Genomic DNA, 25,103 nt, shown 5'->3' with positions numbered 1-25,103 from the left:
CCAATAGAAACTCACAGGCACTGTACTTCCTCAAATTGAATACACGTAATGTAATAGTAACCGGCAATGAAATAGGACAGCACAGCAATATGCTGGAGGAAAGGTTACGTGAATGTGGTTTGTGCCTCAAAATAGGTTATTGTACAGAGCCAACCCTTTTGCTTCTATGGCAATGTGAAATAATTCACCTTTGTGATGAGATGAAGGGAAATGAATGGAAGAGGCATTGTGACAAGGCATATGATGACTGAGAAGACAAACAGAACTGGGATCCTGGGAACATCAATCCAATCCACAAACTAGCAAATAAATAGTGACTAAAGCGAGTTTAGCAAGTACAGCATGCAAACCCTGGAGGAGGGACAATTCATAATCCTGGAGGAGAATGGACAGAATACTGTTTCATCCAGCTAGTCACAGGGTACAACATGTAAAAAGCCATGAAATCCTGATTTCTGCGTTTCTTACTTTAATATTTTCAGACGGCCCTTGGTTACAAGAAACTGAAAGTACAGACAATGAATGGGCAGTCGAGGGCAGACTACTATCACTGTGTGTCACAGCCTGAAGAGTTACCTCAAAGAAGTTTTCATGTGCAATGTCTCTCTCTCTCTCTTTCTCTCTCTCTCTCTCTCTCTCTCTCTCTTTCTCTCTCCTCCCCTCTCTGTGTGCATGCATGTGTGTATGTATGTATGTATGTATGTATGTATGTATGTATGTATGTGTACAGGTGAATGTACAGTTGAAGATGGGTGTTTACCTCAATCACATCTACTTTGTTTTCTGTAACAAGGACCTTTCTCCCTCTTACCCTGGATCTCACTATTCAGCCAGGCAGTCAGGCCTGGATTTGCCTGTCTTTGCCCCTCAGTGCATTTATGCCTATCAACCAACCTTGCTTTTACATGGTATTGGGAATTTCATTTCAGTCTTCATGCTTGTGCAGCTATGTGAGCTCTCTCCCAACTCACTACTCAAAACACTAAAACAACAATCATCTCCTTCATCCTAAGTCTCTCAAACCATCTGCCACTGGTCCACTGGTCCACTGAAATAAAGGAGGCTTGGAAGAAGCCATCCCAACACATTCACATTACTCTAGCATGATGGATATTTTTATTATAAACACATAAAAAGTTGTACGAAAAAGATGTTTCTGATCTTCACAATTCCCCTTAGCAGAGGGCATGTAGTCCCTGTGTGGAACAGGCAACAGCTTATCTTCACAGGCGGGAAGACCAAGAGTCTTCCCTCAAGGTGATGGTTGAAGTAATGAAATATGTCTGTGCATACTTTGTCATTTTTCCATGATTAATATCCTTGTCCATTTCAAAGCTAGGAAAGCCCATCCACGCCTTGCTCAGAATTCCTTAGAGAAGCTTCCTCCTTAAGTAAATGGCAACAAATACAGACCCAAAGCCAAACACTGTGCAGAGAGTGAGATCTTGAAGCATACATCCCTAAATGGGATGCTTTCATGAAATCTCTCCTCTCAGGGTCAGGGAACCCTGCAGAAGGCAGGGCATAAAAAGAGCTCGAGCCAAAGGGGATGGAAGACACTCAAAAACAAGGTCCCCTAAATTAACAAAATCAAAGCACATGATTCAGAGACTGAGGCAGCATGCCCAGGGGACTACATGGGTTTGATTGAGATGGGGGTCCATGAACTGAAAGGAGAAAAGTACACACGCCTTCATCCCTATCCAGAAGCTAGCTCCACTTGCAAATGAAAAGTCTGTTTTATCCAGGGTTGTCTCATTGGAGAGACTACCCTTAAGGGTAGGATTCATGCCCAAAGTAGATGGTCGCCACAAAATAAACTTCATGGCATTTTGGTCTGATAATGCTCAGCCAGGCTATTTTTTTTTAATTGTACAGGTCCTTTGTATAAACATTATGGCTTCCAGTTTTGTTTTTTATTGAATTCCTGGGTGTGTGTCCCTCCACACCCACATGTGTGTCTTATGCTTTTTCTGTGGCTCCTTTTCTTACCTGGTTATTTTTTTTCATATTCTGGTTTATTTACTTGTTTTGTTTTATTTATTGTATTTTATCATTGCTCCTTACATGCCTGTTTGTTTTCTAATGGGAGACAGACAGGTCTGCATCCAGATGGAAGCAGAGGTGGAGAGAAACTGGAGAAGTAGGGGGAGGAGAAACCATAATAAGAATGAAACCAGAATTAGTATGAACAAAAGCCATTTTCTATAAAAAACAATTCTTTGTACAGTCTATTACTTAAGTAACTGGTTCTAAATGCAACTTTGGGATTTCGTATCTATACAATGATTCTCATATCCAAAGTCTGTATTAAATAAACGTGTATGCTTTTCTCCTATTGATTCAGCTCATGTTAATTTAATTCTTATTCCTCCCTGAGACCCTGAAGAATGGATATAGTGTTTTCCTACCTTTCCCAGCTATCTGTCCTTGCTTCATGGGGTGCAGAGATTTTAAACTTGCTTTCTTCCTTTGTTGCTTAGCTCCTATTTGCTTGTCACAGCTTCTCTAATAAACCTTCCATCAACTGTCCTCTTCTTAATGTTCATTAAACATCAAACACTCCAAACATACAGAGTACTTCTATGCATTAAATCTAATACCTGCTCTTGACCCCAACTTCTTGCGTTGGATAGCAGAGATGGGAAGAAAACTGAAATCCTTTAGAGTGTTCAGAGTATCCTAAGGGAGAAATAATGAGCCTTATGAAGATCTGGAGGAGCTGACCTCACCTATTTGATCGTAAAGGAAAACCTGACAATCAATCAAGTACATTTGAGATAAGAAAAGAAAACAAAACAAAACAGGTTTTCAAGCAAAGGGACAGACATGTAAAATTGCCTGAGAACAAAAAAAAGGTAAGTTTTTGAGGCTACAAAAAAAGACCCTTGACTTATAGGATTGATGACACAGGCTTGGAGTGTTTCTGAGGCCATGACCTCTAGGGCAGGCGAGACTGAATTTCCCTCCACACAAATGTTCAAGCACACCACCACCTAGCTAAAATCCCTTCAGCACATAGCACAAGGAATCCAGGCTTTTTCTGGCAAAGCCCTGAGCCAAGGCCATACCTCTCCTAGCAGCAGCAGCCCTAGGACTGACAAAATTAAAAGTCAAGGTCATAGCTATGTGTGCATTGGACTTAATTATAATATTTATAATCATTATTTGCTTATTTTGAAACTGTTTTTTTTTTCAAATTTTATTACGCTATGTAGTCTGTGAGTTTTCTGTACATGGGGATCTTGTTGAGTTTAGATAAAATTATTTCTTTTGAGAAACAATGACTGTGTTATAAATACTATCAATTATACAAAAAATGAGACTAACATAATTACATTCCTATTTTTTAATAATTTTAGCAGAAATGCTTGACCAGAGATAACCTGATGGCAAGAGATAAGCGCAGGAACCCAAGCAACAGAAACCAAGACTACATGGCAGCATCAGAGCCCAATTCTCCCACCAAAGCAAACACTGAATATTGAAACACACCAGAAAAGCAAGATCTAGATTTAAAATACATTTGATCATGATGACGGAGGATTTTAAGAAAGACATAAATAACTCCCTTAGAGAAATGCAGGAAAACACAAGTAAACAAGTAGAAGCCCTTAGAGAGGAAACTTCCCGAATCTTAAGAAAAAAATGCCCATAAACACACAAGAAGCCTACAGAACTCCAAATAGATTGGACCAGAAAAGAAACTCCTCCCGTCACATAATAGTCAAACACCAAATGCACAAAAATTCCTGAAAGAATCACAGGAAAACACAATCAAACAGGTGAAGGAATTGAAAATGGAAATAGAAGCAATAAAGAAAACACAAAAGAAGACAACCCTAGATATAGAAAACCAAAGAAGAGAGAAGGAGCCGCAGATACAAGCATCACCAACAGAATACAAGAGATAGAAGAGAGAATCTCAGGAGTAGAAGATTCCATAGAAATCATCAACACAACTGTCAAAGATAATGTAAAACAGAAAAAGCTACTGGCCCAAAGCATACAGGAAATCCAGGACAAAATGAGAAGATCAAACCTAACGATAATAGATATAGAAGAGACTAAAGACCCAGCTCAAAGGATCAGAAAATATGTTCAACAAAATCATAGAAGAAAACTTCCCGAATCTAAAGAAAAAAATGCCCATAAACATACAAGAAGCCTACAGAACTCCAAATAGATTGGACCAGAAAAGAAACTCCTCCCGTCACATAATAGTCAAACACCAAATGCACAAAGCAAAGAAAGAATACTAAAAGCAGTAAGGGAAAAAGGTCAAGTAATATATAAAGGCAGACCTATAATTACACCAGACATCTCACCAGAGACTACGAAAGCCAGAAGATTCTGGACAGATGTCATACAGACCCTAAGAGAACACAAATGCCATCCCAGGTTACTGTATCCTGCAAAACTCACAATTATCATAGATGGAGAAACCAAGATATTCCATGACAAAACCAAATTTACACAATATCTTTCTACAAATCCAACCCTACAAAGGATAATAAATGGTAAAGCCCAAAACAAGGAAGCAAGCTACAATTGAGAAAAAGCAAGAAACTAATCTTTTTGCAACAAAACAAAGAAAAGAGAAGCGCACAAACATAATCTCACCTCTAAATACGAAGATAACAGGAAGCAACAATTACTATACCTTAATATCTCTCAACATCAATGGACTCAATTCCCCAATAAAATGACATAGATTAACAAACTGGATACATAATGCGGCCCCAGCATTTTGTTGCCTATAGGAAACATACCTCAGAGACGAAGACAGACACTACCTCAGAGGAAAAGGCTGGAAAACAACTTTCCAAGCAAATGGTCTGAAGAAGTAAACTGGAGTAGCCATTTTAATATCGAACAAAATCAATTTTCAACCAAAAGTCATCAAAAAAGATAAGGAAGGACACTTAATATTCATCAAAGGAAAAATCCATCAAGATGAACTCTCAACCCTAAATATCTATGCTCCAAATACAAGGGCACCTACATACATAAAAGAAACCTTACTAAAGCTCAAAGCACACATTGCACTTCACACAATAATAGTAGAAGATTTCAACATCCCACTCTCATCAATGGACAGATCATGGAAACAGAAATTAAACAGAGACAAAGACAGACTAAAAGAAGTTATGAACCAAATGGACTTAACAGATATTTATAGAACATTCTATCCTAAAGCAAAAGGATATACCTTCTTCTTACCCCTTCATGGTACTTTCTCCAAAATTGACCACATAAATGGTCACAAAACAGGCCTCAACAGATAAAAAAGATAGAAATAACCCTGTGCATCCTATTAGACTACCACAGGTTAAAGCTGGTCTTCAATAACAATAAGGGAAGAATGCCCATACATGGAAGTTGAACAATGCTCTACTTAATGATAACCTGGTCAAGGAAGAAATAAAGAAAGAAATTAAAGACAGAATTTAATGAAAATGAAGGTACAACACACCAAAACTTATGGGACACAATGAAAGTTGTGCTAGGAGGAAAATTCATAGCTCTTAGTGCCTGCAGAAAGAAACAGGAGAGAGCATATATCAGCAGCTTGACAGCACACATAAAGCTCTAGAACAAAAAGAAGCAAATACACCCAGGATGAGTAGAAGGCACAAAATTGAAATAGATGGAGTGCTACTGGATTCCTTCTATGAAGCCACAATTACTCTTATACCTAAACCACACAAAGACCCAAAAAGAAAGAAAACTTCAGACCAATTTCCCTTAAAAATATTGATGCAAAAAAACTCAATAAAAATTTTCCAAACCGAATCCACGAGCACATCAAAACAATCATCCATCATGATCAAGTAGGCCTCATCCCAAGTACACAGGGATGGTTTAATATACGGAAAACCATCAATGTAATCCATTATATAAACAAACTGAAAGAACAAAACCACATGATCATTTCATTAGATGCTGTGAAAGCATTTGACAAAATTCCACACCCCTTCACTATAAAAGTCCTGGAAAGAACAGGAATTCAAGGCCCATACATAAGCATAGTAAAAGCTATATACAGGAAACCAATAGCTAACATTAAACTAAATGGAGAGAAACTTGAAGCAATCCCACTAAAAGCAGGGGCTAGACAAAGCTGCCCACTCTCTCCCTACTTATTCAATATAGTTCTTGAAGTTCTAGCCAGAGCAATCAGACAGGGAAAGGATATCAAACAGATATAGATTGGAAAGGAAGAAGTGAAAGTATCACTATGTGCAGATGATATGATTGTATATTTAAATGACCCCAAAAGTTCCACCAGAGAACTACTAAACCTGATAAACACTTTCAGCAAAGTAGATGGGTATAAAAATTAACACAAATAATTACAGACAAGTGGAGTAGCCTTCCTCTACACAAAAGAGAAATAAACCGAGAAAGAAATTAGGGAAATAAAACACTTCATAGTAAACCCAAATGATATAAAATACCTCGGTGTGACTTTAACCAAGCAAGTGAAAGATCTGTATGATAAGAACTTCAAGTCTCTGAAGAGAACAATTGAAGAAGATCTCAGAAGATGGAAAGATCTCCCATGCTCATGGATTGGCAGGATTAATATAGTAAAAATGTCCATTTTACCAAAAGCGATCTACAGATTCAATACAATCCCCGTCAAAATACCAATTCAATTCTTCATAGAGTTAGACAGAACAATTTGCAAATTCATCTGGAATAACAAAAAACCCAGGATAGCAAAAACTATCCTCAACAATAAAAGGACTTCAAGGGGAATCACTATCCCTGAACTCAAGCAGTATTACAGAGCAATAGTGATAAAATCTGTATGGTATTGGTACAGAGACAGACAAGTGGAATAGAATTGAAGACCCAGAAACAAATCCACACACCTATGGTCACTTGATTTTTGATAAAGGAACCAAAAACATCCAATGGAAAAAAGATAGCATTTTCAGCAAATGGTGCTGGTTCAACTGGAGGTCAGCATGTAGAAGAATGCAGATCGATCCATTATTATCACCCTGTACAAAGCTTATGTCCAAGTGGATTAAGGACCTCCATATCAAACCAGATACACTCAAACTAATAGAAGAAAGAGGGGGGAAGAATCTCGAACACATGGGCACTGGAGAAAATTTCCTGAACAAAACACCAATGGCTTGTGCTCTAAGATCAAGAATTGACAAATGGGATCTTATATAGCTACAAAGCTTCTGTGAGGCAAAGGACACTGTTGTCAGGACAAGACGGCAACCAACAGATTGGGAAAAGATCTTTTTCAATCCTACAAGTGATAGAGGGCTTATATCCAAAATATACAAAGAACTCACGAAGTTAGACTGCAGGGAGACAAAGAACCCTAGTAAAAATGGGGTTCAGAGCTAAACAAAGAATTCACAGCTGAGGAATGCCAAATGGCTGAGAAACCTAAAGAAATGTTCAACATCTTTAGTCATAAGGGAAATGCAAATCAAAACAACCCTGAGATTCTATGTCAGACCAGTCAGAATGGCTAAGATCAAAAACTCCGGCAACAGCAGATGCTGGCGAGGATCTGTTGTTGGTGGAATTACAGACTGGTACAACTCTTCTGGAAATCAGTCTGGAGGTTCTTCAGAAAATTGCACATTGCACTACCTGAGGACTTAGCTATACCTCTCTTGGGCATATACCCAAAACATGGTCCAAGATACAACAAAGACACATGCTCCACTATGTTCATAACAGCATTATTTATAATAGCCAGAATTTGGAAAGAACCCAGATGCCCTTCAACAGAGAAATGGATACAGAAAATGTGGTACATCTGCACAATGGAATACTACTCAGCTATCAAACACAATGACTTGATGAAATTCATAGGCAATTGGATGAAACCTCAAAATGTCATCCTGACTGAGGTAACCCAATCACAGAAAAACACACATGGTATGCACTCATTGATAAGTGGATATTAGTCCAAATGCTCGAATTACCCAAGATGCACAGAACACATGAAACACAAGAAGGATGACCAAAATGTGGATGCTTCACTCCTTCTTTAAAAGGGGAACAAGAATACCCTTGATAGGGAATAGGGAGGCAACGTTTAGAACAGAGACTGAAGGAACACCCATTCAGAGCCTGCCCCACATGTGGCCCATACATATACAGCCACCAAACTAGATAAGATGGATGAAGCAAAGAAGTGCAGGCTGACAGGAACCAGATGTAGATCTCTCCTGAGAGACACAGTCGGAATATGGCAAATACATAGGCGAATGCCAGTAACAAACCACTGAACTGAGAACTGGACCCCCGTTGAAGGAATCAGAGAAAGGACTGAAAAAGCTGAAGAGGCTTCAGACCCCATATGAACAACAATGACAACCAACCAGAGCTTCCAGTGACTAAGCAACTACCCAAAGACTATACATGGACTGACCCTGGGCTCCAACCTCATAGGTAGCAATGAATAGCCTAGTAGGGGCACCGTGGAAGGGGAGGCCTTTGGCCCTGCCAAGGCTGGACCCCCAGTGTAAGGAATTGTTGGGGGGAGGGCATTAATGGGGGAACAATGGGGAGGGGAACACCCATATAGAAGGGGAGGAGTTAGGGGGATGTTGGCCTGGAAACCGGGAAAGGGAACATTTGAAATGTAAATAAGAAATAACCAATTTAATAAATATGGAGGGAAAAAATGAAAAAGAAAAGAGATACATCTGCTGAGACTTACAATATTTTCTTAATAAACTCGACATGAGCTATGTATGGTTAAGTTGCTAATTCTCAATTGGCTGTTGTTTTACTAAACAAGTATTAGATTACCGCAATTTACTGCTAGAAGCAGCAAGAAATATTGGGTACAGTTTAGCAAAGCCACAACAGAGATGACAAATGTTCACTGAATTACTTTCTTGTGTCTGCATATATAACTAACTCTTTGCCAATTATGACAGTTAACAAGGGTTTTCTTCAAAGAGAAAAATGGATTTATTCCTCAATTTAAACATATATCCTGGAGTAAATCTCTGAGGGACCTACTCCTTGAGAATAAGTTCTTACTAGAATTGCTTCTTCTAAAACCATGCTATTCTGGCAGATGGCTACACATTGCATTTTGAATAAAGTATCCAGTGGACCTAGCCCACTCCCCATTCATGGAAGCAGCAAAGGACTCTCATTCTCTTTTGCTATCCTTGCGTGGTGTAAGAAAGAGAGAGATTCTGGGAGTGAAGTAGGCTGATGGTGGAAAAGGATGAGAAATCCTTCACAACTTTACCTCCCTTCTCTGTTGCAAAGGGTAAAAGGTGCTAGTGATAGCTGAGGCATTAAGGAAGCGTTGTGAAGAGAAAAACCACATAGCATGTGATTACAAATCATGTAAATATAGTATGGACCAGTCCTAGTTGTGCTTCCAGGCTCCCCTATTGTAGTAGATTGATGATACCAGATTAGCATGCATTTGCCAATACGTGTGCTATCCAAAGCATTCTAACATACAATGCTGGTCCCTTGGTATAAAATTATACAACTAATGCAGACTGGTTTAAGTTATTGCTTTTGCTAGAATAAGCATTAAAATATTTCATTTAATGCTTCAGTTATATTTCAAGGTGTTCATTGAAACAGAAACAAATTTTATACCACTTCCACAGTTACTGAAGGTATACAAAAATACAGGCTATGTACTAATCAATTTAATTAAACATTTGAGTAAAAAATTATTAAAGAATAAATAAAAATGCAAATCAGTAGGTACCTTATCTAGGTAAAAATATACTGAAGGTGATATTTTATTTCTTTACATATGCTTTGCAGTGGTGGCTCATGGCCCAAATCAAGGTCATTTCTGTTTTCCATATAAAATACACAACAGTTAAACAGAAATATTTCAAAATCTGTGGCTCTATCTGGCAACAGGGTATGAAAATGATGACTCAGTGATCTCTTTAGGATGACACAGAATTCTGTTTGGTTACTTTATACATGGCTGAGGTCACTGTCTATACCATGTCACTCAAAGTCATCAATATTTGTACTCTTTTATCTATGCTCCCTCAGTAATGTATCTGCAGCTCAGTCTAGATTTATGTGATATGCAAAAAGAGGGAGGTTCATAAATAACAACATAGGAGTAAATAACTACATGGGCTCTTTTGCTTCTCATCTGTGGGAGCCTCCCTTTTGATCGGCACAGGTCTTACCTGCAGCTCTTTTTCTTCTATCTTCCTTTGGAGCACTTGAAGACACTTGGTAAAGTCAGTGTGGTCTTGGTCAGGAGTGGAAATAAGATCACAGCCCTATGTGTGGAAGAAAGCGAATGTTGAGAATTAAGATTTCAGTGCATGATCAAAAGGACAAGTGCTAAAATTAAAGACAGCCTATCATTAGATAAATCCTAGGAGGCCAGCACCACTTGCTCATTAGAATCAGTGTCATTATCTTTGTATCTTTTTTCTTTCACATAAAGGGACACATTAAGAATGAAGTTACAATTATGACATAATTATGTCAATTATTTCCCCTAAGGGAAGTACATATTTTAACATGTAATTCGTCCTCCAGAGATACTGATGTGATAACATTCAAGTTTGACATAAGAATTTTATACCAGTATGATCAATTTTTCTCACAGTGAAATTACCTGAATTAAAATGAAAGTATTTCTTTAAAAACTCTAATTTATTTAAGCAGACTACATCACTTGAGTTACAGGATATGGAAAAACTAGCATTAATATTGAAGTAGTGATTATATTTTATACTTTAGGTACAGTCTGTCTTGTAAGATTCCTTTATAGTCTTACTCATGTGAGCAGCAGCAGAAAGAGCATCCACTGTTCACATATGAATTATCTTTGAGACATAATGGGGTGAAGTTATAACTTCCATGCTTTCTTTATAACATATCACCATCTGCAAGACACCTAAGCCCATTCGAAAGGACAAAGCCAGGAGAGCACAGCTTGTCATCTCTTGTGAACTTAGATGGTTAAAGAAACTGTGATTTTAAAAAGTCATCTTCTTTCTCAGTGTCATACAGGGGCAAAGGTGTATAAAATCAGACCAGGTGGGAGTCCATACTTCTTAATTCAGAAATGAAAACAATTCTTGGACTCTGACAAGGAGCTGAGTAAGGGAAAGTTAAACATAATCTAGTGAATAAGAGTTGCCATTCAAAGAGTTTTCAAGGATACAAACCACCCATATGGACTCCTAAATTATTCTAAAAACCATCCTCAGTAGATTTAAAGCTTCTTCTTTTACCTCAAGGTCTCTTTAAATATGTCAAGCTCAACCTGTGCTTCATTCATTTATGACTTTCTCACAATGGAGTGACCAGTGAAAAAATTAATTTCTCACTACTCAGAAATATATGATGCTCTAAAAGGCATATATGTCATCTTTACAAGATCAAAGACATAATTCCCTGATCCTAAAAGAATATTGAAATTTAGTATAATCACCAAGCAAGGGCAGGAAGAAGCAACTGATCTAAAGTTAACAGTCTTAAAAAGAAAGACATATGCAAGTCACTTAGGGATATTAAAAGTGACAGATAAGGCTGTCACCAATTCCATGTTATGGAGAGCTCCCTGAGGGTAAGAATTGGTTTCTTTCTATACTATATCCAATTTTGGCACCTATCTTCTAAATAGTAAGTGTTTAATAAATATTTCCATGAATAATAAACATTTCATAAATATTCCATGCAACACAGGAATACATTATATACTAAATATATTAACATACACGAATTTATAGACTTCCATAGAAATGTGTATTGGCAATAGGCTGGGGCAGTGTCTTCTTGTCAAACATACCACATTTACTGAGATTTTGACTTTCTTTTTAAAATTGTGACAACAAAACAACTTCATAAAAGAAAATAAAACTAAACAGGCAAATACAAAGAGCAATAGCTGGTTCACAGATGAGTCTACCCTTCCAGCTCTCATCACACAATCAGCAGACAGCCACAGAGACAATGTTAGTTAGGAAGAACAAAATCTAGAACCACTGCAAATCTTTGCAGATTAAGAGATCACAACTGCCTTGAGGAGGGGGCATATAGATAGAAATTTGTAGTTATTCCCACAAAGGGAATTTTTAACTTTCTGGAAGCAAAAAGCCTCATAATATTTCTTGAATCAGCTCAATAAGAATGATATGTAAATTAAAAAATGCCATCTCTGCAAGTTGGGAACAGTTAGTTACCCAGGGCTAGTAAAGCCATGCATCTTGAAGATAAACCGCTTCAATAAGCCAGCATAATTCCTAATTACATTCTAAATATTTATCAGTATACATACAGGTAAGTGTAGTTCTCACCTCATATCAAAGAAACTTCCCCTTGCAATAGATGGAAACCGTTAGAGACCACAACTGATCAAAATGCAGAGAAGAGATTTCATAGTGCCTAGTACAGACTGATACATACATATGTGTGTGCACACATACAAACACACACACATACATATACCACATATACACACTTCACACATACACATACACCGCATACACACACAAAATCAGAACTCCTGTACAGGTTCTGCAAGAAGAGAAGGAGAAAATGTTGTAAGAGTGAGAGGAACACAAAGTTTGTTGTGACATGTGTCTCCTGTCTCTTGGAAATGTCAGCAAAGCTACACCCAACAGTCTCATTAGTATGGCTGCCTTAACAAGGCCCAAACAATGAGGACACCAATGGACAAGTTAATATGGAAAACAGAAAGCTCAAGGGGCCTCAATCTTAGACAAAGAACTACGGGGAATACTGAGAGGAGAAATAATCTTCTCCAGGGAAACCACCCCAAACCAGTTAGTTATCTAGTGCCTTGAAGTCATATGTGTGTGTGTGTGTGTGTGTGTGTGTGTGTGTGTGTGTGTGTGTGTGTGTGTGTGTGTTATTTGATATGTTTAAGAATATATATGTATGTGTATGTATGTATGTATGTATGTATGTATGTATGTATGTATGTAGTATATCCCCTTACACACATTGACTTAATTGTTTCTTGGGTCCTCTAGTAACAAAGTAAATGTAGTCGAAGAGAATTAGGAGAGAGCAAAGAATAAGATGGTACTTACGTAAGTTATCCACCAAACCTGCATTTACGTTAGACAGGGAGATACTTACAGAGTCAGAAGCACTAGGGCATTGAACAGTTTCCACTGATTTGATATTTTTCTTTAGTAAAAACTTAAAGCCCTCATGATACCCTATATCCCCAAAGTTAGAAGAAAATGCCATGGTGTTTATCATCGCAAGGACTTAAGTCTCTAATTAGTATGCAGGATTAGTTTTCTCATAGTAATGCATACATTCTAACTAGAAACACACTGAAAACCCCACAAGGTTCAAACTACAATGACCTTAAATTGCCTTAAAGTGCTTCAGCTTGGTGAAAACTGCATTGTCATTGAATTTTTGTAGTTTCATAAAAAGAAGGGCCTCTTAAAGCCAGGAAGTATTACTATTTTATGAGCCAGCAGGTGGCTCCAATTTCACACTGCATATACTTGTATTTGATTTTTTTGTCATTTAACAAGGAGATACTTATATAACTTAATTCTACTAACTTCTCTCTGTGAATATGATACTTCCTCAAGCTAGAGTGTGATTTCTTATATAATTTTATTTCATTAATTGCAGTTCGCAGTGAGTTAAAGCAAAAACATCTGGGCTCATGCTACAAGGTTCAGTATATATTGATTCAAGGTTATCCTGATTTTAACCAGAAAGAATCTTTTGAACACATAGAGCCGCAGTTCTGATGTGGACTCTCCTAAAGTCCACAGACACTGGAGGGAGGAGTGAGAAGGAAGGAAGTTAGAGCAGCCACCGTAAGGATTCTGTTCTAGTTTCTGTGGTGACAGTAATCTGATTTATCAAGCATCTCTCAACTAAGAAATACAAATGAGAAAATCCCATAAACTTCACTATAAGTAAACATATAATTACTGTTTAGGGCTTATTATATGTCTGTAGCTCTGTTAATGTTGTGCAGTCTGGGGAGGGGGAAGGTAATAGCTTACTCCTAACACGCCTAGAATGCATGAAATCCAGTGCTAAACACTGAAAAATAAAATCTACAATTATTATGATTATCATATGAAGAAGAAAGGTCTACTAGATACTAAGAACACAGTCCAGCAGAGATAAAACATGAACACTAGTAGCATAAATTATATTTGATTATGCATGAGAAAGAGAAACATAAAGATGGTCTCCTCATCTTCCTCTTGCCATTCAGAAAAAAATCCTAGAAATGCTTGGTTATGTTTAGTATATGCCTGAAAAAAAATGTGTTCAGTTCATTCATAAATCACACTTTTCCTTTTGGCAGGTAGTTTGGACATCTGAAATAGTATTTGGGCCTTTGTGCTAAGCCACATTCTCTATAAATTAACTTTATTAAAATCTCTGTATTTGGGGAATAAATATGCCTCCACTAATATCAAAACAGCCCTGCCTGCAGGCTTGGATCTGTTCACTGTGATATGTTTCAAAGCAGTATCACTAGATCAGAAGCCAAGAAAACATTTTGAAAAATTCTTCACAAAAGTAGTTTACATTTCATAGTATATACATATAAGTGGATATTATGATATATCATATTTTTTATTCTTACATAGTTATGTATAATTGATACATGTGAAAATTACCTTAAAGGCCTACATTACTTAAAATCCCCACCCCCTTCAACAGAGACAAGACAAAGACAGTGACACAGAGAAAAACAAATATCCTCAAGCTTAGGAAAGTAACAAATGCTACCCAGCCAGATAATGATACACTCCATGAAACTTGAAAATATTGTCATAAAACACATCCAAAACAATGAAGAATGAAGATAACTAAAGGGACTTTTTGATGCAAGATGGCTGAACTTGTCCTTCCTCAGATTTAAAGTAATTCAGACCCAAATGTTAGCAAACTCAAACACTGGAAGCCTAGCTACCCCAGGGCAGTGGTAGCCATCTGCATGGCACACAACTATCTTCTAGGAACCTAACTGACACTCAGGAACGTGCACTGGGCCGCTGCAAGATGAAGAGCTTAGAAGAACTGGGGAGAAAAAGTAAATACAAAGAGGTGAACATTTGGAGACTGAACCACAGATAAGAATTAGAGTTAGAAAAATGATCAGACTGTGGGGTGGGTGACTTCTGAAATGAAAAAATACAAATTCTATTCAAAATTAATAATTAAGAAACAACTTAATGTGGAAAGAAAACTTCCACACGCTAGGAGACACTTTCTACCTACAAAGTGTTTACTATCCAGAAGAAGGACCTTCTGAAAATTGATAAAAAGCAATGACATGAAAAATAAAAAAAGTATTTTAGTGAACATGCTAGAGAACGGGAAATATGTCAAATAAGTAAATGCTATAAAAAGGTACTGACTTTTATCAATCAGAAAAATGCAAACAAAAATCACATTGATACACATCTCCTACATGTCACATGAACAAAAATAAAATGGTGGCATAATGGAACACTGAGACATTTTGAGAATTAAAAAGAATGAACATGAAACATACATATAAGCACAGATATCATGCATGTTCTGAGGTAAAGACCCACCAAAGTCTAACTTCATACAATCCACAGGGAACTGTTATAGACGCTGCAGACACCAAGGTACAAGGTTCATGTCTAGTATGTAGAATGGAGGAACAATAGCCTGCGGCATATGCATACCCTCCCACAGATATGAAACCATGTTTATTTCCCACAATACTTCACACAACTTAAATCCCATGTAAGTGATTGCTATGCAGAATATCTTAGTGTAAGAGAAGGTATGTGTTCTTTATGGAAGTAATTCTTTACTTCTCAACTCATTTTAATTCTTGATTGTTTGAACCCTAAATGCAGAACCCACCTATGTTTATGGTACCTAGTTATACTAATTGCTGTTATGTGTAATTAACATTGTTTGTTAAAATACAAATAAATGTAAGGCATTAAAATTTTGTAGATTTTACATTGAAACAAAGCTACTTTGATTTTTTTTTTTATTGGCAAGCCTACCTAAGTTGGGTGGTAATTATATTCATTATTCATCTTATGTATTTCATACAAGTGTTTTGAAGTTAGTTATCATTTCTTATTAAATAAGGGTAGAAGAGTTGTTAACTTTTGTAGTGCTGGTGGCTAAAACAATCAATAGTGATCAAATGGCCGCCTTCCATCCTTCCTGCTAAAATCTTACTGTGATAGAATTTTTTTCATTGATTTTTCTATTTTCTTTTAATTGAAAATAGATTTTTCTCTCATTCAATACATCCTGACTATTGTTTCCCTTTTTTCCACTTCTCCCAGTTACTGTCCATTTCCCCTCTCCCTAAGATCAACTCCCACACCATGCACCCATTTATTCTTCAGAAAAGAGAGAGTCTCCAAGAGAGGACAGTCAAACAGAATAAAACAAGATACAATAAGGCGAATGCCAGCAGCAAACCACTGAACTGAGAATAGGACCCCCGTTGAAGGAATCAGAGAAAGAACAGGAAGAGCTTGAAGGGGCTCGAGACCCCATATGTACCAGAGCTTCCAGGGACTAAGCCACTACCTAAAGACTATACATGGACTGACCCTGGACTCTGACCTCATAGGTAGCAATGAATATCCTAGTAAGAGCACCAGTGGAAGGGGAAGCCCTGGGTCCTGCTAAGACTGAAGCCCCAGTGAATGTGATTGTTGGGTGGAGGGCGGCAATGGGGGGAGGATGGGGAGGGGAACACCCATAAAGAAGCGGAGGGGGAGGGATTAGGGGGATGTTTGCCCGGAAACCGGGAAAGGGAATAACACTCAAAATGTAAATTAGAAATACTCAAGTTAATAAAAAAAAAAAATCTGGCAAGAGTCCTCAGTTTAAGGCAACACAGGACAACTCAATAGGAGGAAAACAGTCTCAAGACTCAAGAACAGGTAAAAGAGTCAGAGATACAAAAACACCTAGCTGACAGCCACAACCTAGATGCTGAGGACCTGCAGATCCCTTGCTTGCTGTTTCAGTCTCCGCAAGCTCGTATGAGCCAGGCTTAGTTGATTTGGTGGACTGTGCTCTTCTGGTGTCCTCTATTGCCTTTGACAACTACAATCCTCCTCCCCTCCTTCACTGAGTTCCCTAGTCTCCTAGGGGAAGGACCCAATGTAAACTCCAGTTTCGACTCTCCAAAATGTCTGGTTCTGGGTCTCTGTACCCACTGCCATCTACTGCCAGAGGAAGCTTCACTGATGCTGCCAAGTGGACAAAACACTGATCTATGAGTATAGCCAAATATCATGAGGACTCATTTCATTGACTCTTTTATCCAAATGAGTTTGTTTCTACACTATGTCTTGGGGTATCCAGTCTCTACTTTCTGGTTATCCAGGCAATGGAGGGCATGGCATGGGCTCCCCTCTCATAGCTGGACCTCAAGTTAAACCTAACATTGCTTATTCGCTCCAACTAGTCTTGTTCCACCATTGTTCCAACACATCTTGCAGGCACTAGAGATTGTAGGTGGAGGGTTTTGTGGCTGTGTTGGTGTCCAGGTTTCTCTTTCTGTGACCTGCAGAGCATCTTCTGATTCCAAAGACACTAGAACATAGGGGTCAAGGCTCCATGCAGTACCAGCTTAGCCTCTCTCTGTTCAATGAATGGTTACTGTCCTTGGCAATGCCTCTCCCATGCCCATCAGATAGTGAGTTTTCAAAGAGTAAGCTTCTCTCCTAGCATCATCCTAGGGTGTTGAAAGATCTCTATGGGGTACCCCACTTGGCCAACAACTCAACAAAATGGGACCCAGTCCCATGACTAGAACCCTTGTCTGCCTACAAAAGATGGCCAGACTCTATGTTCCATTAGTAGGAGCCTTTACTAGGGTCATCCTCATAAATTCCAGGAATTTTCCATTGCACTAGGTTCCCATACCATCCCCACAATGCTCTGCAATTCCAGCTATCTCTCATTGCACTCTCTCCCTGCATCTCTGATGTCTCCTGTCCTCATGCACCAATAATTAACCAGAAAACTTTATTCTATCTTGCCTTCTTAGGGAGATCCATGTGTTCCCTCTTCTGCCTCAAGCTCTTTTCTTTATCTAACCTCTCTGAGTCTGTAGATTATAGCTTGATTATCATTTACTTAAGAACTTAAGAATACATATATTCTTTCTGGGTCTGGGTTACCTCACTAAGGATGATTTTTTTTTCTAGTTGCATCCATTTTGCCTGTAAATTTCATGATGCCATGGTTTTAATAGCTAAGCAATATTCTACTGCACAAGTGTACCACATATTCTTTACTCATTCTTTGATTGAGAGATATCTATGTTGCTTCCAGTTTCTGGGTATTATGAAGAAAGCCACAATGAACATTGATGAGCAAAGGTCTTGTGATAGGATGAAAGCATCCTTTGGATATATGGCCAAGAGTGGTATAGCTGGTTCTTGAGGTAGATAGATTTCCACTTTTCTGAGGAAACACCATATTGATTTTCATACTGTTGTACAGGTTTGCACTCACACCAGCAATCGAGAACAATTCCCCTTGTAATACATCCTTGCCAACATGAATGTGACAGGGAATTTATGAATATCACATTTGAAATCTGAACAATTATATTAAAAGTCTAATATATTAATATGTCAAGTTAGAATATATCACCTTGTATTATAACTGATCTTAGTTGTATGTTATTGCATCATATAAAATTAGGAACATTTGCTTAGAGTCTTATTTATCATATGCAGTCTAGTGATTCTGATTGCTAATTCATTTAAGACAGACTATTAAGTAACCAAAATGGTCCTCTCAGCTTCAGGAGGTACTCAGCTCTGATGTGTTCCCTAGCTGCATCCCCAGCTCAAGGAAACAGTGATGAGGACAGGTGAAGACAGCACCGTTTTTGAGCACTTCAGTATTTTCACCAGGTCATACATGGTATCTGAAAGCTGTCAGACACTCCCTGTTATAAGACCCACAGTGAGTGCCTGAAAGCATGGATAATGCCAAGCGCAAACACTATGCCTTTCTGTGCACATTGTTGCTAGAATTCCATTCCTGGAGGAGATGTAAAGCAACATTTAAGCTTCTTCCCAAGGTCTTGCCAAAATTTACTCTGGGGTACCAATGACATTATTGGGCTTTCTTACAGAGCACAGGTGATTACCTAGTACACAGGATTAGTTAAAGGAATGTGAGCACACCCCCGCCCCCAAATGGTTGTACTTAGAGAACGGTACATCTGGATCGGTTGTGTGGGGGCCACAAATCATCCGTTTGTCCAATGTAGTCGCTCTATATATTTTGCCTGCCCCTGGTGATTTGGTTGCTGTCTCAGTTAACATGTCAGCTGCCAAGGACGTAGCAACAGAAATGGAGCACCTGCTCCTGTCTTTCTCTCTTCTATATACTCTAGCCTTTTTCCAGGTCACACACAGCCTTACAGATGGCAGGGGGCATCGGAATATGCAGGGAAGAATCTTGTACACTACTCAAGTCTCTATGCAGGGCTATAAACTGTCATCACCAGCTAGCTAGGGTGACCTTGTGCAAGGGGGCACAATTGAACTCATCATGATAGGGACTACATGGCATGGGTACAGTCACTCATGATACCCACACATAAGTATAATATTGCTTGATAACTTAAGCATTAGGATAAATGAAGAATATGGCCAGTGACAAACAGACTTTAACAGCATTCAATTTTTGTCGTTCTCAATTAACTGGGACAATATGAAAAGGCACAATGTCTACCTGCCACCAGTGTGGTAAGATGTGATGAGATGAAGGGACGTGAACATCATAGGTATGGTGACCAACAATTAGGCTCTTACAAGAGGGTTGCTTGCATATGACCATCTTGGCAGCTGGCATGTTAATAGAAACAGCAAGCAGATCACCAATGGCAGACAAAATACATAGGGTGGATACACTGGAAAAAGGATGATTCACTGCCCACACATGACAGATCCAGATGTTTTAAGACCTGGGGATGCTACTTAAAATGGTATGTGATTAGAACTCTGGCTTAAAAACATTCTAGAGATTTTCATTTAGTGTGTTGGGACTTCAATTGACTTGGACTAACTGAATCCATAAAAAGTGGAACCACAGGGAAAGGAAACCCACTATATTATAACTATTTCCACAGCACACATTCTCAACAAACAACACGTAAAATGAAAATGTATCTAAAATATAACGTTCTGCCTAAGCAAGGCATTTTATTAAGAAAGTGTCATTAAGAAAAGGATTAAGTATTAGGAAAGGTTTTAAATATGAGGGTATAATACCTGTAAAAAGAAAATAATTCCTCAAGATGATTTATACCAAAGTGACTAAGAATTTACCAATACTAAAAAGTTTTTGTATTTTTCATTCAAATAGCATGGATCCTACTCTCATCAGCAAGACAGTGTTCTTAAATGTAGTAAGAAATCATCATATGTAGATACACCCAAAGAGACTTATAGAACATCTGATAAGTAATGAAGTTTCAGGAAATAGATAAATCATGCCATGATAGCTATAGTTTAAGATGCATTGGAATCAAAGACAAGTAAGAACGTAGAAAAATGGCAACAATAACTATAAATATTTCATGAAGTTTCTATACAAGAGATCACTCACATAAAATTATAGGTAAACTTATGCCATGAGGAATGAGGTACTAAATAAATGTAAAACAAAAAGCATCAACAATAGTACTGACTAGGACATATTAGTTATCTAAATCTGCTGAATTAATAAGCTAACAAATATGTTAAGAAATATGCAAATTAAAGGCTGAAAGTAATAGGAAGTATAAAGAGCTAAAGAAAATGTATTTGTTGGTAACTCAACAGGGTAGTTGCTCAAAGAGCAATATCCAGGGGTAGCTGGGGATTCTTCACTCCTCTGATTCTCCTGCAAGCATCTCCAACAGCTCTATAATGTCTTCCTGCAGAAACATCCAGACAGCAGTCACCACCATTAGATCCCTACACCGCTCCCACACGGTGACCAGAATCCTCATAACTTCCACATCACTACCATCATTACTATCATTACCAGTCCATGGCTATCAGCACCACCACCATCGCCGTTATCACTTACATTACACTGATCCCCACCACTATCATCAACACCATGTCGTAGATGCCACTTCAGCATGGCATAAAGAAAACCATGACGTGCCTGCTGCTGTGTACAAGGCCTATGCATTTGCTGTGCAGAAACGAAGTGAAAACAATTTCTTCTTCCTTGAATTACATGCTACACCCTTCTAGAAATTTCAGAATCCTCAAGTTGGCACTCTTAAGCATGCCATATACCTCAACACAAATAGAACTGCAGATTGGGCTTTTAGGTGTTTATCAAAAATACACATTAAATGTTCTTATTTCTTTTCTACAAATTCTTAATTTACAAATATAACCCAACCAGATGACCCTCCAGATTTTTCTAATTTTATTCTGTCTCAATCCCAGGATCCCTCTGTGAACTATGCAGAGACGAGTGTTCATGTGAGAAAGTTGTTGTTGTCCCTAAAACAGGTCATTTGATACATGGAAGTCCTCCATAAATAACTTCTTTCCTTTTTTGGACTCTTTGTTACAGCTTCCTCTTCAAGAGGCTCTCCCACCACAACACGTTATTTAATAATACGACTTCTTAGGTTTCCTTTAGTTAACCAGAACAAACTCTATTGTGGTACCTCCAGAATGCCTTCCCCCTGCTCAAATTGTCAAGATTATCTACCAGGCCTATCAGCTCTCAACCTTCTGCATGTTACTTCTGGACTCTTCACACTAAGGGGTACTCTCTGGTAGGGAGGATGACTCTTGGTTTTGTGCACTGCTGCCTGCTATGCATACTGAGCACCACACAGTCAGGACACTGCATGCCAACCATGAATACACTCTGCCTAAGTGAGAGAATGTTGCTAGAGGTGAAAGACTTGGTTTTCCACCAAATATGTGTTTTGTATTGGTGTTTTTAAAATTTGCGACAACAAAATGTTGAATGGCTTTCAGTCAGGCAGGCAACAATCTCCTCGGATTCAATAGAGAGCATGGCAATCCAAAAGAATATTATGCAGACTGTTAAGCTTAATACACAGACTAAAGTGTATCAATGAAACCAATGTTTCAAGTTTAAAATAAAATAGGCTGTATTTTACTCTCAGAACCATTAGTACTTCCTGTTCTTTATAAGCTAACAAGAGCTCAAGGCAATATATAGCACATTCCCTACACCCAGACATGAGTTGTTCTAAACTCCTTGCTGAGAACATTTAGTTAAAGTATGTGAAGACTGCATCATGAAATGAATAATAATACTAAAACATGAAGATTTGGCCTCACACACACCTTACTCCCTGTTCTTCAAGTTATTGACATGAATCCTTTGCTAAAACAAGTTTGGATTTTTATTTGTTTGTTTGTTTGTTGGTTGGTTCTTCAAGACATAGTTTCTCCATGTAGCCCCAGTTGCCCTGATACTTGTTCTGTAGCACATGCTGACCTTGAACTCAGAGATCCACTGGCTTCTACCTTATGAATGCTCAGATTAAAGGAGTGTGCTATTGCACTTGGCTAGGTGTGGTTATTTTTAAAAATAGAAAACAAAAAAGGGAAGGGAAGGAAGGAAAGGGAAAGAAAGGGAAGGAAAGGGAAGGAATGGAAAGGGAGGGGAAGGGAAGGGAAGGGAAGGGAAGGGAAGGGAAGGGAAGGGAAGGAAAGAAAAGAAGGGGAAAAGAAAGGTTAGGAAAGGAAAGGAAAAGGAAAGGATGCCATCCATCCTTGCTTGGGTCCTCATGTATTCCGACTTTCTCAGATGTACAGTTTGATGACTATGGGATACCACAATAAAACTCACAATATGACCATATGCATTAATTGAGACTAAAGAGAGCCAAGAACTGCTGTATGTGAACGAGACCGATTGAAAACCTTCTGCTACACAGCAGAGTATGCCCCCATGCTCCCAAGCCTAGCTGTCAGAGGCCAGTGTGGTCTCTGAGCACGAAGCTGCCCGAGTCAGAAGGAGCAGACCCTGGGCACCTGGAGATCATGAGAAGAGCCTGACTCTTCCTCAGCTGAAGCTGGGCACACTTGTCATTTTTAGTTGTAGTACACTGCTAAATACTTGTATTGCCCTGGAAGGTTTTTTTTTTTTTTCTATTACTTGTAATAGAAGAATTATCAGAGCAGGATACAGGATACTTGTAATACAGGAATTATCTTCTTCCCACAGAAGAAAAAAATACTAACCAAATATTGCAGGCATAGGACACTGGACAAACAACATTTTTCATTTATTTTGTCTACATCTAGAACTAAAAACTATAGAAGGTAAGTTATTACTTAGCATTGTATCTGTCATGTTTAGGTTAATATTTAGGAATGTAAAATCTAAGAATTTGAAAATTATGAATATTTGATGGTCAGGGGAAGATAAATACTGCATAGGGCATGGTCTGCATAGGGCATGGTCATAGAAAATATGCAGGCAAAGACCTGTATATCCCATCCCTGTATATCAGTCTATTATTCACAAAACATTCTGTTACTTTCAGCAATGAACTTATGCTAATAAAATAGTGCCACTACAATTATATGTAAGCATAGTCCACTAACCACCGACAGGAATTCATAATGGCATCTATAATTTTAACATAAAAAGAAAGCATTAATTTCTTAATATTCTAACTGGAGTATTATTCAAAGTCTTTGGACATAAACAATTGGCAAGGAAGACCAGTGGTCTCAACTAACCTGGACTCTTGAGATCTCTCAGACACTAAGCCATTAACCAGGCAGCATACACCAGTTGGTCCGAGGCCTCCAACACATACATAGCAGAGGACTGCCTGGTCTGGCCTCAGTGAGGGAAGACACGCCTAACCCTTAAGATACTTGTGGCCCCAGGCAGTGGGCTGGCCTGGTGGTGGTAGGGGACATCCGCTTGGAGACAGGTGGTAGGAGGAATGGGATGAGAAACTGTGGGAGGGCGAGCTGGGTAATGACAGGACTGTAAAAAATTATATATATATATATATATATATATATATACATATATATATACATATATATATATATCAGAAAATACTTGTATATTAAATGAAAAGATAAAACTACCCTTGTTTTACAAGCACACACACACACACATGCACACACACACAGAGACACTTAAAATGGAAGGAACAGGACATGGACTGTCAATGGAGTTGTGGTCGGGGGGAGAGATGACTCAGAATCAATTCCCCAGTACCCGCAAGGCAGCTGTCTGTTTCTCTATTTCTGGGATAACTGACACCCTCTTCTGTCTTCTGCTGGCACTACATAAACACAGTACATAAACATACATGTAGGTACAATTCCCCAGAATTGAGTAAACTGAAGAACAGAAAGAGGAAGCTTGCATTAACTAAGGTAGTGCCGGCTGCCACCGCGGAGAGCCCGTGGGCAGAACCCCGCGAGCGAACTCGAGCCTCGGGACCAAAGGTAAGACTAACTTATCTGCTGCAAGTGACTTGCCGGGTGGAATCGGGACAACAGAGGCAGAATCCTCTAGGACCAGGCACGCCCCTGTGTTTGAAGTCCCACACCGCGGATCCCGCCCGCAGCAGCTCTCTGCTCCCAGAACCCGGGAGAGATACCTTACCGCCTGGTCAGGTGGGCACTCCTGAGGCTGCAGAGCAGAAGAGACCACCAACACTGCCCACCCCTGCCCACATCCCTGGCCCAAGAGGAAACTGTATAAGGCCCCCTCTGGGCTCCCGTGGAGAGGGACCCAGGTGAGGCAGGAGCCCTGCCTGAGACACCTCCGAACCTGAAGGAAACAGACCCGGATAAACAGTTCTCTGCACCCAAATCCCGTGGGAAGGAGAGCTAAACCTTCAGAGAGGCAGACACGCCTCAAAAACCAGAAGAGACTACTCTCTACACACATTGCTGATTCCAGAGGAAAACACGGAGGCCATCTGGAACCCTGGTGCACGGAGGCTCCAGAAGAGGCGGCACAGATCTTCCCGGGTTGCTGCCACTTGATGAGAGCCCTGTGGGCAGCACCCATGAGCAGTAACTCGAGCCTCGGGACCACAGGTAAGACCAACTTTTCTGCTGCAAGTGACCTGC

At 39.0% G+C, this 25,103-nt stretch overlaps 1 protein-coding gene across 2 annotated transcripts in view; it reads right to left on the bottom strand.

The window, feature by feature from the left end:
• Tpk1 (thiamin pyrophosphokinase 1) overlaps positions 1-25,103 on the bottom strand; it is a 297,093-nt gene that overhangs the window by 115,655 nt on the left and 156,335 nt on the right. For both annotated transcript variants that reach the window (XM_032906648.1, XM_032906647.1), the window contains one exon: positions 10,179-10,274. In XM_032906648.1, coding sequence (XP_032762539.1) covers positions 10,179-10,274 — 96 coding nt within the window. The remainder of the gene's footprint in view (positions 1-10,178; positions 10,275-25,103) is intronic.

This window comes from Rattus rattus, chromosome 6 (genome assembly GCF_011064425.1).
Source record: "Rattus rattus isolate New Zealand chromosome 6, Rrattus_CSIRO_v1, whole genome shotgun sequence".
In the NCBI taxonomy this organism is placed as follows: Eukaryota; Metazoa; Chordata; class Mammalia; order Rodentia; family Muridae; genus Rattus; species Rattus rattus.
This window is presented reverse-complemented; position numbering and strand designations above follow the sequence as displayed.